General features: G+C 42.9%; 1 protein-coding gene across 1 annotated transcript in view; it reads left to right on the top strand.

The window, feature by feature from the left end:
- SNTB1 (syntrophin beta 1) overlaps positions 1 to 18,665 on the top strand; it is a 234,321-nt gene that overhangs the window by 98,321 nt on the left and 117,335 nt on the right. Inside the window, exon 3 of the mRNA XM_025871052.2 lies at positions 879 to 1,095. Coding sequence (XP_025726837.1) covers positions 879 to 1,095 — 217 coding nt within the window. The remainder of the gene's footprint in view (positions 1 to 878; positions 1,096 to 18,665) is intronic.

The raw sequence follows: 18,665 nt of genomic DNA, 5'->3' as shown, positions 1-18,665 counted from the left end.
ATAATAGGCACATATTGGCTAAACATAAAATGGTATAAAAGGGTAATACAGCTTGACTTTCATTTCCACTCCCCAGAGCTAACTGCTGTTAACATTTTCTTATGTTCCTATCCAGAAATATTTGTATATATGCAAGGCTATGTATTTATGGTTTAGATACAAAAGATTACAGTATATGTACTTCTCTCTACCATTTTTTAAACTAATAATAGATCTTGTAGGTCTTTCTACATCAAAACATCTGTATCTATCTCATTTTTAAAAATGTATAGATGTCTTACAATTTATTATTTTTCTGATGGACATTTAGGTTGATCCTAGTTTTCAGCTCTTACAGAAGGTATTTTTGCTCTTACAAATCTTTTTCCTTTGCAAAATAAGTATCCTTTTATGTGAGGGTTGTTTTCTTTTCTTTTTGCATATATGTTTTCTTAGCACTATTAACTTGAAAAGCCTGTTCTTACTTCTGAATAAGGACGTAGAGAATATGGCTACCAGATTCCCTGCTTCTGTATCGAACAGTTATGTGCCTTTAAGCCTAAGTTATGCTTTCTCCTTCTCTGCCCATTTGTGTTTCAGCCTCTTCGCCAGAATGCAACTTAAAGTCAGAAAAGATAAAAGTTGTCATCATTGAAAAAAGTTGAAAGTAATTCTCAATTCAGGTCATTGTAATAGCAAGTTCTAAATACCACTTTGCTATAGAATTTAAATAACAGAAAAACTGTTTTGAGAGGAACAGGAATTGTGACTCTTGTTCAGAATTTAAGAGCGTTGGTATTAAGAGCTCATCTAATGCAAGTTTCGAAAACGCAATCAGACTTTCCAGAAATTCAGCCGCGATGTACTTAAAAGCACTGTTGTTGTCTTTTTCCTTGCAGTGAAGTACATGCGAGAAGCCACACCCTATGTGAAGAAAGGCTCCCCAGTATCAGAGATTGGCTGGGAAACACCTCCGCCAGAATCCCCTCGGTTAGGGGCCGGGTCCTCCGATGCCTTGTCATCACAGCCGTGCTCCTTCCACAGAGATCGGAAGAACATCCCCCTCAAGATGTGCTATGTCACCCGGAGTCTGGCCTCTGCTGACCCTGAGAACAGGTAAAGGCGGCCAGGGACCTCTGGATCTCAGCCACGTGGTGGCCGCTGAGGTTGTGAGGGCCATGCTTATGTTCTCAAAACACTCAGCAGTTTCCAGAGAAAAGCCTGAAAGGGCCCTGCTGAGATAATGTGCATGTTCAAGCCCCGGCCACCTCCCTCCCTCCCTCTCTTCTTCCGTTCTTCTTCCTTTCTTTTATCCTAATGACTAATCCGTGCGCTGAGCTTTGGTTCTGGGAAGAGTTGAAGACTTGGATCGTAAGTGTCTTCCCTGCGTCTACCGTTGCTAGTGTATGGGACTTTGGGCAAGTTTCACAAACCAAGAAACCTCGGTTTTGTCCTCTGTAAAACGGGAATAATAGAAATAGATACCTCACTGAGCTGGAAATCCATGTGAAGTGCTTAGTACAGGAGAACGTTCGTGAATATAAGGTATCATAATATTTGTTATTAATGTTAGGTAGTAGTAAGCATATCAGCCCCCCCTGGACCTCGGTGCCCTCAACTGTGTACTTGGAAGTTTCCACAAGAGGATCCTTACTGCAGTTTTCTGCTCTAAGCCTGTCTTTATGCTTAAGAGAGAAAAAGGAGTGGCTTTGATCCAACCCTGGAGTGCTATTTCTCGAAGTCTGTACATGATTTCTCTTGCCACGGGAGAGAGATATCACCCAGTCTGTGGTGATTATAAAAAGTTTAGCAAGACAAGCAAATATCTGGGGTCCCTGTTCCCCCAGATACCTTACTTTAACTCATCCGAACAGAAAACGTCTATTTGGGAGGAAAATAAGAGATGTGGAGGAGAGGGAGAGGAATTGAGCCAGCAAATGGGGGATCTTGGTGATCTTGGCAGCCACATTCAGATGCTAAAAATAGGGACAGCTCTGCTGGCCCTTATTTGTAATATGTGTGGGACAGGGGCAGCCCACCCGAGTAGGATGTATTTGGCTACGTTCTGAGTTGCTGATGGGGAAAAGCCAAAGGGAACAGGGACAGGGAGGAAGTTGCCTCCTTGGCTCAGAGCTCAAAGCTTTTTTCGTTCTTTTCCTAATAAGCTTGCTCGAAGGAAGCCACTAGCCTGGCTGACTCCAGCAGCTGCAGGATGTAGCCTGCTCCCCTCCCACACCAGTACGTCTGCCCAGGGCTCAGAGCTGTGGTCGCAGGAGAGAGAGAGGACCATCAGCCAGGGAGGAATCGGAGCAGGCCGACTGAGCAGGCATGAGCCACTCCAACCTGTTCTCTGCTTTGTCCCGCTCGATTTCTGCTGATTTCCTGGGCCCGCAGTTGATGTTCTGGTTACTCTGGGCCTGATCTTTCCCGGTCTCTAGGCTACCCAGTCAGACAGGTCCTTTCTTCCAAGAGTCTGATGTCTAAGGTGTTAGATCTGGTGAATTCCTAATTTATCAAGTGCCCATCTCGTGCTGGGCATTATGCTAATTACTTCAGACCAGAGACTGCCGACAGGTGTACCCAGCCCGCAGATATGGTGTGTCTGGTGTTTGAAAGAAATTGGCATTACTTACCACATTGAATCATTGGGAAATTTCACATGAGAAAGCCAGATTTCAGCTTTTCTAGAACAGTGGAAAGATCTGGTGAGATTATTTGGCCCATGTTGCTGCAGGCAGGTTTCCAATTTGCAGGAGCCCAGTAGAGGCTTCTCCTCGTACAAGGGAATGGACTCTCCTCGTCACTCCTATTGCCATACCCTTGGGGGTTCCTATTAGCTACTTGCCTGGTCCTTCACATTTCCTGCCCCGTCCTTGAATCTGTGACCCTGCTTGGTCCTCTTAACAGCCCTCTGAGTTTTGCTTTGTCTCCATTCTGTAGATAAAAAATGGAGGTTCAGCTCTTATATAAGTTCCAAACATCATAGAGCTAATATATGGTTTTGCTGGGTTTCAAATGCAGGCCTATAGTGTGGGTGACAGTGTCAGTTCACCAATACCAGAAAAAGGCAGAGACTAGAAAATGTGGAGTATTGTAGAAGAGATTCATGCCTGGGGAGAGAGTTTAAGTCAGTGATTTCTAGGCTTCTTTCCAGCTGTGGACTATATGTTACAACTCCCTCCTGAGGCACCGCATTCTGTTTTAAAGAATATTTTGGGAGACATCAGGCCTTGGTTCAAACATTGGGGACTTCATCTGTCAAGCCAGAAGAGGGAATGCATTTGTAAACTTTCATATCCGTGGTCTTCAAGTCCACTACTGATGAGGTGGTGTGGAGGAGCCTGTCCTGCCAGGAGGTGAGAACCACGGGGGAGGACTGAAAATGGGACTCCAGCTAAGCCAGAGGGTCTGGAGGGGACTTAAGTTCAGACAGACCCAGAACTGCGGCCAAGGAGATTGACCTCTGACGATGTACACGTATATCAAATCACCATGCTATACGCTTTAAAAATCTTAAAATTTTGTGAATTGTACCTCAGTAAAGCTGGGGGAAAAAAAAAAAAGGTCATGGTTTTAGGTGAGTCTTGACCCTGGTTGAGGAAGAAAAGAAAAGGAAAAAGGAAACAAATATTTTACAGAACTCTGGTAACATGCTAGGCAGAGTACAATGTACCAGTCAGAGAGGTGGACTCTGCAAAACCCAACTCGGTGCTGGACCCAAGACACACCTAACGCAAAGGGATTTTAAAAGGCAGAAACCAAAGAGATGGGCAAAGCGTACGAGGCAAATGCAGACTAACAACACTGACAAAAGCTACCAGTTTTGAGCTTGCTATACGATAAGGTAAAATGCAGACTGAAAGCACAAAACAGGACAAAGGACCGGTTGCCGCTAAAGGCCAGAGTGCACAAGGAACATTCACCACTTGTGAATGAGCACCCAATAACACAGCAGCGGCCTTTGTAGTGGAAACTCTAGGAGATGCAAGACAAAACAGAAATGTACTAATAGTAGGCATTTCAACATACTCTCCATCCAAGTGGACAAAAGGTCAGTAAAGATATAAAAGACCCAAACAACATAATTAATAAGGGAGATCGGGATACATCACAAACTTTGTACACTGATAATAAAGAATATATTTTCCTTTCAAATCCAGGCAGAACATTGACAAAATTAACTATAGATTAGCTCACCAAAAATGCAATAAATTTCCCGAGGCTGGAATACCATAAACAGCATTCTCTGATGATAGTGGAATCAAAGTAGAAAATTATTTGCCAAACTGAAGCACAATAAGCCCTTCTTCTTGGATTTTTAAAATCTCTGTGAAATATCTCTTAGGTCAAAGGGGCAATAGAAACTGAAATTGTAGTATTTCTTAAAATATGAAAATAATGCGTATGTTAAACATGAAAGAGAAAGAAGGAGAAAGGGAGAGTCGACTCTGCAGTCAGCTAGATCCATGATAGAATCTGGGTTCTGCCACTTATGCGTGAATTTAAGCAAGTATCTCATTCGATCTAAATAACGACCCTGGTCGTAGGTACTCTAAGCTTCTATTGTATAGACAATGAAATTTAGTTCAGAAAGGAGAGTGGAAACAAACAGTAGATCTGGGGTTCCAGCAGGAAGCCCAGTTTCTTAATCATGATACCCGAGTTCCTGTGACTGTAGCACCTGGTGGAATAGCCCACCTAAACCGTAGGGACAATGGCCAGGACTTCATGGGCTCCTGGATGCTAAAACTTGAGTAGCGATGACAAACGCCCCCGCATCTTGGGGCTCATCCCCTCTGTTGGTGACACACAGCTAGCTACTTAAGAGTTTGCATTAAAAACTCTAATGTTCAGTTTCTCAAATAGAAACCTCCATAGAATAGCAGGCAGGATTGCGGCTCTTTCTTTGGAAAAGGTCACCAAGCAGGCACTGAATCCTCAAGAATATGTCACTTCATAAATATCTAAATACCTCATTGTTCATATTCAACTCTTCGCTGCTCTGGTCCAGGGCTATATCCCCCGTTCTCCAGACTTTTTGGACATATTCCCTACCAGGTGCTTCATTTCTGGCTTGCCCCTTCCCCATCCTCCACCATCTACCCTACACCCAGCTAGCCAAGGGAGTGTTTCACACTCAGGATTTATCCATTTGCTCAAGATGGCACCCTGTCCCCTTCACTAATCTCAAAACTCCCCAGTATTACATAAAAACCTTATAAGGTTCTGGGTCTTCCCTAAGTGTCCAGTTCCTCCCATCTCATCATTTATGCCCCAGCCACCCTTAAATAATTCACTCACCTGACAATTTCCTTGGTCACCTATTAAAAATCAGCATAAGTGAGGCACTGGTCCCACTATACCTAGTGTGTAGATCTGGCCATCATGGCACCCTTTATAAGGACTTGAGATTTTTTCCTTATGTGCCTACCTAGATCTTAAAGTCATTAAGACCCTTGAGGTCTGGAACACCCATGTTATCATTTTAAAATGATACAAAGCAGGCATTCAAAAATATATGATATGTTAATGATACATGGCATATTCGTCTGTCCATTTTTGGTATTCTTACCTTCTCAAAGTTTAAAAGAAAAAAAGTAAACTTCCACTAAATAACCTTGGGAGTAAAAGAACAAATAAAAACACAGTTCTATCCTGCCAGGCTCAGCAAACTTAAATAACCCAGAACAACCCATTAGTGAATTTTGTTCAAAGTAACAAAACCAATATGGACTTTCAAGGCAGCCTAAGCAGTGTACTCTCTCCATGTGAGAAATTAAATTGTCACCAAAGGTATCAATACAAGAGATGCTAACAGACCTGAAGAAGTGTATTTTAGACAGGGAAACTGGAAGCCACTCCTTCTGGGATCAGGAGAGCCTTGCTAAGGTGGCCATAATGGTAATTACTACTTTGCTGAGACCCCCATCTCCTTTGGGCTGTACCTAAATGGGCAGGGCTCCCCCAAATAGATGCCCCCCCCTTCTGTTCACCCAGTCTTATTCCTGATGGGGATCAGAACATCGGACTTCAAATTAAATCACTTTCTAGTCTTGGCTCCTCAACATTGCTCCCATACGACTTCGTTCCGGGTTTTAGATGATCCCAGGTACTTCAGTTACACGTTTGTAAACACATGGTCTTTTGGCAACCACCAGAAAAGAGTAATCATTTTACTAGTTTAGCCTTATTTCCTCCTTTTCCCAGTGTTTGGGGGCACACTGTTGTCTCCCTCACCCAAAGCTTATGTAGAGTTTTCAACCATATTCTTTGAACTTGGAACACTATTGAAAAGGCCCCTCTATTAGTTCATCCGGAATGAAGATTCACACAGTTCTTCTGTCCATCTTCTCTCCACCGTAAATCCTTGCTTGTGAAGTGCTTCTCCTTTTAAGAGGCTCACAAGATGTCTACTTTCTTGGTTCTGTTTTCTTCAATCTTAGTTGGACACACTGTGGTGGCCTCATAACTGAAAGTATCGCCAGCCGCACCATAATTGACACTGCATTTTGGAAACAAAGGGAAAATGCAAAATCAATTTACATTGGCACTGTAGTCAGTGGACACAGTTTCAGTGTCTAAAACAAGAGGCCCAAATTAACTGCCCACTAATACTGGTGGAATTGAGGTTAGAAGATAGGAGTTTGAATCCCAGTTCTGTCACTTAGTCCCTTTCACTTTAGATGAATTACCAAATTCATCTATCTATGATAGCTTCCTTATCTATACAATGTGCTTACTAACCCTGACCACATTTAACTGTTGTGATGGTTTGGTGTGAGTGTAGCCATCCCTAATTCCTGGCAGCATAACTGTGCCATAAATGCAACTTTCAATCAAAATACCCTCAGTCCTGGGTACAAGGGGAGGGGGGAGGTTTTTTTGTTTGTTTGTTTGTTTTCCCCAGCAGAAAGAAGTTTCCGGGTCATCTCCCCAAGCTGTTGAGCAGAGATTATTTTGTAAGACATTCTTTCACAGAGGTTTTTATCCTTTTGGGATTTCTGGCTCTCTGCAGGAAACTCGTTCTAGTTTCCCAAGCCATGGGCTTACAGATCCTTAACGATCATGTATGTATTGAACTCCAAGTCCTCAGCCCACCCCCCCACTACCAACCCACTACCTGCCATGACCCCACCCCACTCCACGTTCCAGGGATCAGCTTGAATAATACCACCCTTGTTTTCAGTGCCTTCCCACCCATTTACCCCCCATTTTTTGGGCACCTGGGAGTTTTCTTTTTTGCAGCTTAGCAGTACATTAAAGCCCAAACAAGCAACCTTTTCTTACTACCTCTGATCTAGTATATCCAGGTATTCATACCAGAAGGGTTTCTGAATTTGTAGACCGCCATAGACTTGGAAGCCTCCTCACATAGCTAGTTTAGTATAAAACTAAAATCAAACAAACAAAAAAAGTGAATATTATCTTTTGGATGATCTACCACTTTCATTTGAAAGTGCGGACTTCCCTCTACCACCAGAAGCACCATTTTGGTCATGCTTATTCATCGGTCTGTATCTGTCTGTTACTTCTGTCCCTCTATCTGTCTGTCTATTGCCTCTATCTACTGTAGCCTCTATCACATATCTATTATCTTTCTCTTCTTGCTTCTTACCTAGACATCCCCTAGTGAAATATTCTTCTTACTATAGAAGGATATGCATAAAAAGAGAGATGATCTTGGTGTTTGATTCAACAGCACTCACGTTCTGCTTTTAAGAAATACAGGAAATGAAATACATAGTAACAAGTTCAACAATTTGTTTAAAAGTGGTTGGGAAAGGAAAGTTCAGAGAGGTTGGGCTGAATTAGTCAAAAATCTGAAAAAGGAAATAAAGCCCTAAATAGCTGTTCTTTTTTAAGTGTACATAGTTAGGCAAAGTAAGGGGGCATGGCTTTAGCATTCATTTTTTTTTTTTTAAGATTTTATTTATTTATTTGAGAGAATGAGAGATAGAGAGCATGAGAGGGAAGAGGGTCAGAGGGAGAAGCAGACTCCCCGCTGAGCAGGGAGCCCGATGTGGGACTCGATTCCGGGACTCCAGGATCATGACCTGAGCCGAAGGCAGTCGCTTAACCAATTGAGCCACCCAGGCTTTAGCATTTGTAACAGACCTAAGAAAATAGATAAGATACTCCTCTTCAAAAGTTATTTTAAATGAGGGCGCCTGGGTGGCTCAGATGGTTAAGTGTCTGCCTTCGGCTCAGGTCATGATCCTAGAGTCCTGGGATCGAGTCCTGCATCAGGCTCCCTGCTCTGTGGTGAGCCTGCTTCTCCCTCTCCCTCTGCCTCTGCCTCTGCCTCTCTCTCTCTCTCTCTCTCTCTCTCTCTCTGACTCTCGTGAATAAATAAACAAAACATTTAAGAAAAAAAAAGTTAAATGAAAGTTTAAATGTTATTAAAACAATAAAGACAGGTTAAAAATCAAATAGATCTAAAAGATTTATTATTAAAAAGCAGTGGGTATTTATCATTCATTTTGAAACCTATTTGTAAACTAATTGAGAGACTCATATCTGAGACCTCGAGAATGTTCTCATATTATGTATTTGGCAATGTCCTCCTCTGTTTTCTTTGTTCTCTTTCTCTCTCTGCATCCCCTGTTGGAAAGATGACCTCCTGGGTTGATTTTCTAAGTCTGTTTCTTTCTCTCTTACTTCTGTCACATTTTTTTTCTTACTTTATTTTTGTGACCCTTCTCGTGAATATAGCGTGTTTAAATTTCAGCTATTTTAGCTCTTTTTGTTCTCTGAATGTTCCTTTTTAATGGAATTTTGTTGTTTTCTGGATACTGTATTTTCCTCTTAATTCTTGGAGACTATTAATTAGTTTTGTTTTCTTTGTGCTCTTTGTCTCTCCTATTATTATTATTATTATTTTGTCTGTTTGTCTGGATCTTCATCTGACTTGCTGGAGTTTTCCTCAAATGTTTGGTGATCCTTTGCTAGCTGCTCATTTTTTACACTGAAGGATGAAAAAGCCTGTTGGAGCCTGTGTGTGGGGAGAGGGGTTATCAGTTGGTGGGAATTCAGATACAGTTACTGTTTGGCAAGTCAGCCTTACCAAGAGACCTCTTCCAATTCTGCAAATGTTGGTGTTTGGAACTTTTGTCTGGGTCCATTTAGTTACTTAGGAAAATTATCCAGTCTTTGGGTGTGGTTGGCGGGAGAACACCTGGTTGAAAGCTTTATGAGAGTCCCACCACTCAGCTTGCAAAGCTCACATAGGACCCTGTTTCCAGCCCTGAATCACCCTTAACTCTCTCTTGGGAGGTTCCAAGCCCCTGCAGGTGTACAGAGCCAAGGAGCTCACACTTCTCTGGAATTCTAGAGAGAATACAAGCCCTTCAGGTTGTAACGTTCTTGGCTCCTTCTCTACTTTGCAGTCGATCACTGGGCTGTCTGTCCTCACTGTCTGATCCATTGCTGTCTGTCCTCCAGACACTTATTGAGCGCTCATTCTCTGGTGGGCTTATACATATTTTACTGGGATCTTTTAAGGGAGAGGAGATGAACACAAATGGCCAAGCCACTATGTTTCCCCCCAAAAGAACCCTAGCATAATTTGCATCTTTGTATACAACAGAGTGCACAAAAGGTTCATTTTAATGAGCTTAAAAAACATTTTCATAGCCTTGTTATTTTTAAGAAAATTTGTTCCTTCCATAGATAAACTTAAGTATTCATCCTAATTATCATACATTTTTAATCAGTGGGAGATGAATTAGTAAGGTTTCCCTGGCAATGCTAAGCTAGTGAAAAGGGGCATTTAACTATTTTTGGATAGCCTTGAGAAAAAGAGTTGAGGAGAATGCTCACCAAGCATGGTTCTGTGATTTCATCAATACCCAATAAGATGAGTTCATTTTAGTTCATTCCGTGACTCTAAGCACCATTCCAGGAAAATCTCAGTTTTCCCTCTTCTAAGAGCATTTCAAGAGGTTGAACTTGACCATCTGGGTGCTGAGAGACTTTTGCTAATGTTTATTCTCAGTATTTAGGTCTTGATCCTTTGCTCTCGATACATTAATTGAACTCCATTTGGTTTGCAAAAAGCTGCCCCAGGATTTTCCAGCTGAGATAATGAAGCCTCTGAAAATAACCCAGTGCTATAATGCAGGCATCCTCTATTCAAGCAGGTTATCACCTACTGTGGGATGGGTAGAAGGGAGAGAGAGGGGGATCCACAGAGCAGGCCCTGCCCTCCTTCCTCAACTCATGCATGGAATTTTACTTGCCTCAGGGTGGATGGTTTGGGAGCACAGAGAGCTACAGATACATTTAGACAATACCTCCATAGGCATACAGGTCTTGTGTCTGTTGACAGGTACCTTCTTTGTTCCTAAACAATACTAGGATAGGAATTTTCACATTGCTGGTCCAACCAACCTGGTTGAGATTTCTTTCATTTTCTTAAATTTCAACGTTTTGGACAGTCTTGACCGTTCAGGTTTTTGGCTAGGTCCTGAGCCACCACAGTGGCAGAGTTCTTGCCCTGACCCAGCTTACTGTCAGGGAGGGAATGTGGGCAAGCAAGCTGGCAGTTATAGAATAGTACTTGAAAAGGTGATGCAGGAGGAAAGGATGCTCTGGATGCTCCTTCATGGGAGCACTGCCTAATCCAAAGTTCTGTTTCTGGAAGGGGGTGGAGGGTGGGGGCAATGGGGAATGACTATTTGTGCCGAGATGCAAATAATAAAAATAGAAGTTAGCCAGGTCCAAGGTTGGGGAAGGCAGACAGAAAGGGTATTCTTGACAACAGAGATAGTATAGATCTAGGCACCAAGGCAAGAAAACACATTGCTCTGTTAAAGAACTAGAAGTTCGGCCTCTTTGGCGCACCCCATGAGAGGAGTGTCAAGAGTCTGCAGAGACAGTCGCGATCAGAGCTAAGCCACTTCATGTTGGGACTTTATCTGAGGTGGAATCTGCGGTGGAAGAATGACGTCACCAAGATCCTTCTGGCTTCACAGTCAGGTGGGGACCCAAGGGGCCAGACTGGAGGCTGGGGGAGCAGTCAGAGGGTTATTGCAGAAATGGAGGTGAGAAATTATCCTGGCCTCTACTAGAATAGAACAGGAACACTAAAGAGAAGTTGGATGAATTGGAGAGATTTTAAGGACCAGAATCTGCAGGAGCTCCTGATACAATGGGCTTGGAGGCATGAGGCAAAAGAAGGAGTCCAGAACTAGTTTTGCTCTGTCAGCCATGGACATAGAGCCATGGTCTAGTCAATCCCTGAGCCCTATTGCTAGGTGCTTACACTGGCGCTCGGTGAGTGGGACCGAGGACAGCCATGTTTTGGTGGAGGGTGGGGGTCGCTAGAAGCATAGGACAAGTTTGGGCCTTTGGAGATACTGCCTTGATTGTGCATCAGACTCTGTCTTTTGACAGTCTCATGTCCCTTCCTGGATTCTCAGGTACTGTGAGAGGAGCAGTATGTCCTGCATTTCTTCTGTATTTGCTCTCATTCTTAGAACTGCATGTAGAAATCACTCAGTAAATACAGAATGGCAAATGCAGTGATGTTGGTCAGCGTTGCTGGTGTCACTCCTGAAGGGTTAACTGAAGAGTGTTTAATGAAGGGACCATTTCCAGAAGGGCAGGTTGTGTGAGCAGAACCAAGGACAAATGGAGAGGCACCCAGGGCCCAGTCACTTTGGGAAGCTGCTCCTACCCCGGGGACAGAGGAGCAAAGAGAGAAAGTTACTGCAGCCTGGTGAGGTCTGGAGCCCTGGGAGATACCGAGGCCCAGGGAGGGTTCGGGGCATGGCAGTATCCCTAACCTTCCTCCCTCCTGCCCTAGGATCTCCTGTTGGTGCTTCTGATTGGCTGCACACAACCGGACGCCAGAGTCTAGGGAGCCTGAGTGACATGCTTAGGAGAGTTGTACTCTTAGAGCACAGAGCAAGGCAAAGAAGAACAAATCTGGAGGAGGCAAAAACAGAAAAAAAATAAAATCACGAGAAAGAAGTGCATTTATATTCTGTCTTTTTGAAAACGGGTCTGATGTATATGCAACAAGTGATAACTAGTTATGAGAAAAAGGTGGTTAACTCGAACACTTCATTTCCTGACCTTGTTGGATAAAAACATCTTGGACAGCCCCAAATCCATATTTACAAGGTCCTGCTTCATAAAAGGTGTTATGCCCCTTCTAGAGTTTTGGTTAAGAATCCTTTTTTTTTTTTTTTAATTTTTATTTATTTAAGAGAGAGTGCATGCATCAGCAGGGGTGGGGGAGTGGAGGGGCAGAGGGAGAGGGAGAAGCAGACTCCCCACTGAGCAGGGAGCCCAACACGGGGATCAATCCCTGGATCCTGGGATCGTGACCCGAGCCGAAGGCAGATGCTTAATGACTGAGCCACTCAGGCGCCCCAAAACTGCAAAATCCTTTTAATGTTAATTTTTCTCTCACCTAAAATGCCAGATCATTGACCCTGAATAGACACACTTGCAGTTGGAGTGTGGTGCCTTTTCTTTCCCTTAGAATAAAACCCTCTCCTCCACCTCTGTTACGAAACACACAGTAAAGGCCAAGTAGTGCAATTTGTTTTCGTTTCCTGTGCTATTAAATATTCAGGCAATCAGAAGATGTTTCCTCATGTTACCTGGAAACAAAACACTAGATCCAGAAGTTAGAATTCTTGGAGCTGGTTTCTCAAGCTCTCTGGTAATATTTTTTTGTGGGAGGTGTTATGCAATCTTGAAAAGATGGTTGACTTTCAAGCCAGGCCAATCCATGTTTCCTTGCTAGCTCTTCTCCTAATTATCTGCGTGTGACTTTGGTCAATTTATGTATCTTCTTTGAATTTTTTAAATACATAAAATTAGGGAGATAGTGTTTCTATGTATGTACCATCTTAATGGATTCAATAAGTTGGGACGTGCCTAATGTCCTACACCAAAGTAGGCACTTAGCAAGTGCAACCTCTTCCCATTTTTTTTCTATTCTAGAAATATCCATTCCTCAGGAGATCACCAAAGGATTCTTTCAGTGGCATGAAGATGCGTTAAGAATTTTTTTAGATGGTTTTATTAAGTGCTGGGAAAGCCCTGGGTAAAATATTGAGTTGAAAAGTATACGACAGCTGTTTGGACAGGTGAAAACCACACTTTGATTTTATATGTTTCTCTCTGATGCCACAGCTGTAGGAGTTGGCAGCTTGAAGAAGAGGGTCAATTTGCAAATAGTATCTTTAGATTAATTTCTCCGGGAAAGACAGAGACAGGGCTTGAATCACTAAGAAGGGGTGGAATTTTACCACGGCCACACAGTTTTATAGAAATATTCCAGTAAGCCTTGATGGCAGAATTCACCAGCCTGCTGTCAGATATGCAGAGAAGGAGAGTGACAGATAAAACAGCATGCATGAGCTAGCGTAGGAATTTGAAGCAACATATTTCTGCTGACGCCATAGTCCTCCCAGGATCCTATTGACTTCACTTGATACTAGGCTTCCAGGCTTCACAAGTCTATTATCATTACGTATGTGCACAGAGTCATAATAGTGCTGGTCGGGTTTCGGTCTTTTTTTTTTCTAGTTCTACAGATCTTTCTACTGTGTTCCATCCATCTTTTCTTTCTTAATTCTTCATAAAATGAGAAGTACACCATTTTGAGGCAGATGCTTACAGCTTTTGAGGTCTTGGAAGAGAGAGAAGACCTAACTAGTAATACCAGCATTGAGCTAAGTGAACTAACCAAACCGTTTATAGACCAGTATTTAGAGCAGCTGAGAACTAATGAACTGTAGCTCTCTTCAAAGTCTGCGTGTTGCAGTGGAAAGAGCTCATGGCTTTGAAAACTGACAGACCTAGGTTTAAATCCTAGCTCTTTGTGATCTTGGACACCTAATTTTACCCCTCTAAGCCCCAGTTGATCTGTCTGTAAATAATAAAATAATGAAAGCATAATAAGAGCCACTTTTTAGAATTTTTACACAGATAAAATGCCTCTGAAGATGAAGGGTGTATACCGTCTTGGATAAGGTTGGCTATATCGGGAAGTATATAAAGCCACTGAATGAAAAGGTGTACTTCCAGGAATGTGAATTCTGCTGTGAATTTTGGGAGAACAGAATTTTTTATAGAGTTCATTCACAGGCATTTAAAAGCTATAACGTGAGATTTAAAACAAATTTATGCTTGCAGTTATTTTCGCTCAAACCTAGATTCCCTAAAAGTACAAGGTCACTTGTTTCAACAATTAAGAGTTCTCAGAAAGTTGTTAGAGGAACTAACAACTTTTATTATGTGCATAATAATATGTGGTAAATGTTATCAGTCAGGTTACGGTGAAAGAAACAGAGACCAGTCTAGGTAACTTCAGCAGAAAGGTATTTAAGGAGTTAGTTGCTTACAAAAAATGGGAAGGCCTTAGGTCTCCAGTTGAGTCTCCATTAACGACCCTCAGGAGTCTATAAAACTGATACAATCAGGAAAGTAGAGAACCACGAGGTTGCCATTGGAAGTACCAAAATGATGCAGGACCAGAGGAGTGATCCAGGAATCAGGGACCTGGGATGAGGGAATTGGCACCTTGTAATTCCCTCTTGACACCCAGGAGGCTGGTGATTGGACACCGGCACTCCCAGCCAGCTGCCGTTGCTCCTTGCTTTTGACCCTGACATCCTTGCTCACCAGCAGTGGCCATCAAAACTTCCACCTTCCCAATCTCACAGGAATATATAAAATAATATATTTGGCAGAACCTACTGTATTTACAAAACCTTACCTCTAAGGGAATCTGGGAACATGGAATTTTTCTTTCTTTCTTGCTTGCTTGCTTGCTTGCTTGCTTTCTTGCTTTCTTTCTTTTTTTAGCATTCTACGTTGTAAAGAGGGTGCAATGAGGTTGCATTAGCCAACTCACAGTATCTGTTACACAGCGTTGGCTACCTGGTAGGAGTTCAAGAAATGCTCATTCTCTTCCCTCCCCCTGTCAAGACTCAAAATAAGAGCTTAAAGGAAACTTTGCGCCTTGATATGGTTAGAGGAGTTGTGGAAAAGGCAGTACCTCTCCTCCTGCATCAGTTTTGTTGAGTTTTGGAAACAGGTTGTAGTGGCAGAGACACCCACCAAGTAGTCCCTTTGTTCCCCTGAATTTCCACATCTTCTTATAGTTGTGTTGGGCATTGTGACTAATTCTGGCTAATGAAATATGAGCAGAAATGATGTGTGCGCTTTTGAGCTGAGACCCTGATGGGCACATGGGGTTCTTGGAGGTGCAGCTTTCAAATGGGAGAGTTTCCTTACGCCTGGCATCCTGAGTGACCTAATGGAGCAGATCCCCACCCTACTCACGTCAGACTGCTTTGGGAATAGAACATGTAATTTTCATAAACTTTGGTTATGTTAGATGACTGAGATTTCAGGACAGTTTGACACCACAGCATAAACCTGTTGTGACCAATATGATCTTCATGGAGGTGTCCTAACAACGCAGTCAAGCTGATTAATATTTACTGGGAGATAGCAGTAATTCTCATGGAGCTAGGTGTATTTAGTAAATGAAATTTTTTCCCTGTTTCCCACTTTATGTAGTCCCCCCCCACACTTTATATAGTTTTTAATGTAGAACCATATGGTTTCTTTTTTAGCTGACATTATCCACGTGAGTGAGCATGACCTAAAGGTACCAGATAAAGGACCATTGGACCTTTTCACACTAAGAACATGTGAAAAGCATGCTTTGTTACTGCAGTTATAGGTGTTGCTTTGGGAACTGTTATTATTTATGGCTAATGCTCTTTCCCTGTGGGTCTAGAGGATACTGTTGTCCGAAAGGAAGTCTTGCCTCTGTTTGTTTTAGCAAAAGTAGATGTAACTAGAGTATAACCAGATTCTGTCCCAGCTAAATTTGTGTGTATGTTTGTGGGCTTTCTTCTGCCTTTCTAGATTATAATAACATTTTGAAGTAATGACCAAGACCACCAACTTTTGGTAAATGAAGAAAAGAGACTTGAAAACGCTCTATTCTCTTATTTACCCTCACCTTTACTGGTCTCTTATTTTCATGCAAATTAGCTTTCACTGCAATAATTCTCAACCTTTCTAATTTTTTTTAATTTAAATTTATTTTTTTTAGATTTTATTTATTTATTTGAGAGAGAGAGCACGCACAAGTGGGGGGGAGCAGGGGGAGAAGCAGGCCCCCCACTGAGCAGAGAGCCCTATGCGGGATTCCATCCCAGGACCCTGGGATCACGACCTGAGCCAAAGGCAGACACTTAACCGACTGACCCACCCAGGCACCCACAGCCTTCTTGTTTAATTCTTGTCATTGCAGCATAGGTATGAAAATAAAATGATAACCTAAGAGAAAAACGTGCCTCACTAAAGAATTCTACACCTCATCACCCCTTTACTGGGGCCCACAAGAAACCCAGAGCTGCCTCATCCTGAGTCTCCATGTGTCACCCTTTGTAGTTCTTACCATGTGGTGGTTTTACATTTATTTGTGTCTTGATTTGACTAATCTCTGACTCTCTCACTAACTCCATGAGTACCGTGGTCTGGTTTGCCTTTGCTTGTCATGCTATCCCCAGTGCCCACCCCAGTCAGGGGGATGAATAAATAGTCACTGGACAGAGGTGTGTGCCAATGAAGGGACTGATGAGCGGATGAGGGAAAGAGAACACAAGGAAGACCTAGGAGATAGGACAGAGCTTCTCAGCTTCCCCACTCAGCATTCCTATGGTCTGCATGTTACTACTGACAGGGCCAAACAGATGTTTAGAATTTCTTCTGCTATGATCTTTGTGGGGCCTTGGAAGTTCCCCAAGATACTCCTGGTCCTCAGATGGAAAAAATCTTTTACAAGGATTGCCTCAGTCAGTATATTAGGTTGCAAAACTGTGAGGCACCATTTCTGAGAGGAAAACAACCTTGCACAGTACAGTATTCGTGTTTTTCAAGGAACCAGGACTGTGACCTCTGTGAGTTTATTTGTAAGAGTTGGGTGGCTTTCATACTGTGATGAGCTCCAAGGAGTTTCCCAGCTTCTTTGTGACCAGTGTTCTGATTGCAGTGGCAGGCCTGCAGCATAGAAATGCTTGTGAAGGGGCGCCTGGATGGCTCAGTCGGTTAAGCGTCTGCCTTCGGCTCAGGTCATGATCCCAGGGTCGTGGGATCGAGCCCCTGCATCGGGCTCCTTGCTCAGCAGGGAGACTGCTTCTTCCTCTCCCTCTGCCTGCTACTCTGCCTACTTGTGTGCTCTCTGTCTCTCTGTCAAATAAATAAGTAAAATCTTAGAAAAAAGAAAGAAAGAAAGAAAGAAATGCTTGTGAACCCAGGCCCAGAGGGGCTGGTGGGGAGGAGCGGGTGGTCTTGGGGGCGGCCTCGGGAAGGTCAGCGTCTGTCCCCTGGGTTTTAGACCCAGGCCCTGGAGCTAAGCTGTCATAATGGGTCTAGAGGGCCCCAGCTGCAGGCACTTCTGGGAATTCAGCAGAGTTTGTGCTGTTGCAGGTTGCCCAGCTGTCCCCGCATTGACCTGCAGAGCCCAAGCAGAGAGGATGGCTTCCAGCCACAGGAAATCCACATCCAGCCTGCAGAAGCATTTCAGTCAGCATCCAACCAGGAAAACAGACTACTCTAGGCATTTTATTTTATTTTTATTTTTGTTTTTTTGGGGGTGTGTGTGTGTGCACATTTTAAACAGAGGGAACGGAATGCAGTGAATTGGTTATAATGGTCAAAGATGAGCTGAGAAGCCAGCCCAGGTTTTCCCTCCCTCTTGCCCTACGGTCTCCCCCAGTGTCTCCTGTGTGCAGAAGCCATGTGACACAGAAACCCCAAGTAATCATCCCCTCGTGATGTTGAGCAAAGTCACGGAGAGAGCAAGGAATGGATTTGAGGACTGACAGTACCAGGACAGGCCCAGAAAGGCACCTGATGCATCTCGAAATTTCTAGTGGTTAGCACACAGTAAGTGGCCCAATAAATATTACATTGAACAGAATGAATGATCAGCATGTGGCTCCGATACTCAACTCTGTGTGTTATGTGAAGCAAGTCATTTCATCACTTTGAGTGTATTCTTGAACATAAAGGAGAGACAATGTGGGTTCCCCATTTTCATCCTAACAAGTAGATGATTCTGATCTTTCGTGTCTTGCCAGAGCTCTGTGTCACTTTCAAGAGCTTCTGTTCTCATTGTACAAGACTCTGCTCAGTAGCTTTATCACCCTGACCCCCAAGACTGACTCTGGAAGTCACTCTTTTGAATGAGCCTTTCATGTCACATGGCTTTAAAAGGATTTCTTTCTTTGATGGAGTACAAGAAACCAATACACTTCATGGCATTGGTTCCAAATATGTTGCTCTAGGATATCGCTTTAAAATATTTAATGATTTATTTATTTATTTGTTCCTTTATTTTTTCAATAGATAATACAGACATGTGGTTTACTATGCACAAAAGGACATGCAGAGAAAAATAAGTCCCCCTTTAACTCCTCTGTCCAAGTCACCTGGTTCTCCTCCCCAGAAGCAACCACTGTTACCAGATTTCCATGTCAAATTGTCAATTTAAGACAACTATTTCCCTGAAATTTCCAGAAGGCAAATGTATTCATTTCCTATGCCTGTAATAACAAATTACTAAAAACTGAAAGGCTTAAAACCACAGAAGTTTATTCTCTCAGAGTTCTGAAGAGATTTAGTCTGCTCTTCCCAAAGGATCT

The sequence above is a fragment of the Callorhinus ursinus genome, unplaced genomic scaffold, assembly GCF_003265705.2.
Source record: "Callorhinus ursinus isolate GAN/ISIS: 27379988/994484 unplaced genomic scaffold, GSC_fseal_2.0 scaffold5, whole genome shotgun sequence".
Taxonomy (NCBI): domain Eukaryota; kingdom Metazoa; phylum Chordata; class Mammalia; order Carnivora; family Otariidae; genus Callorhinus; species Callorhinus ursinus.
The sequence above is the reverse complement of the archived record's forward strand: the minus strand, read 5'-3'. Positions and strand labels throughout refer to the sequence as shown.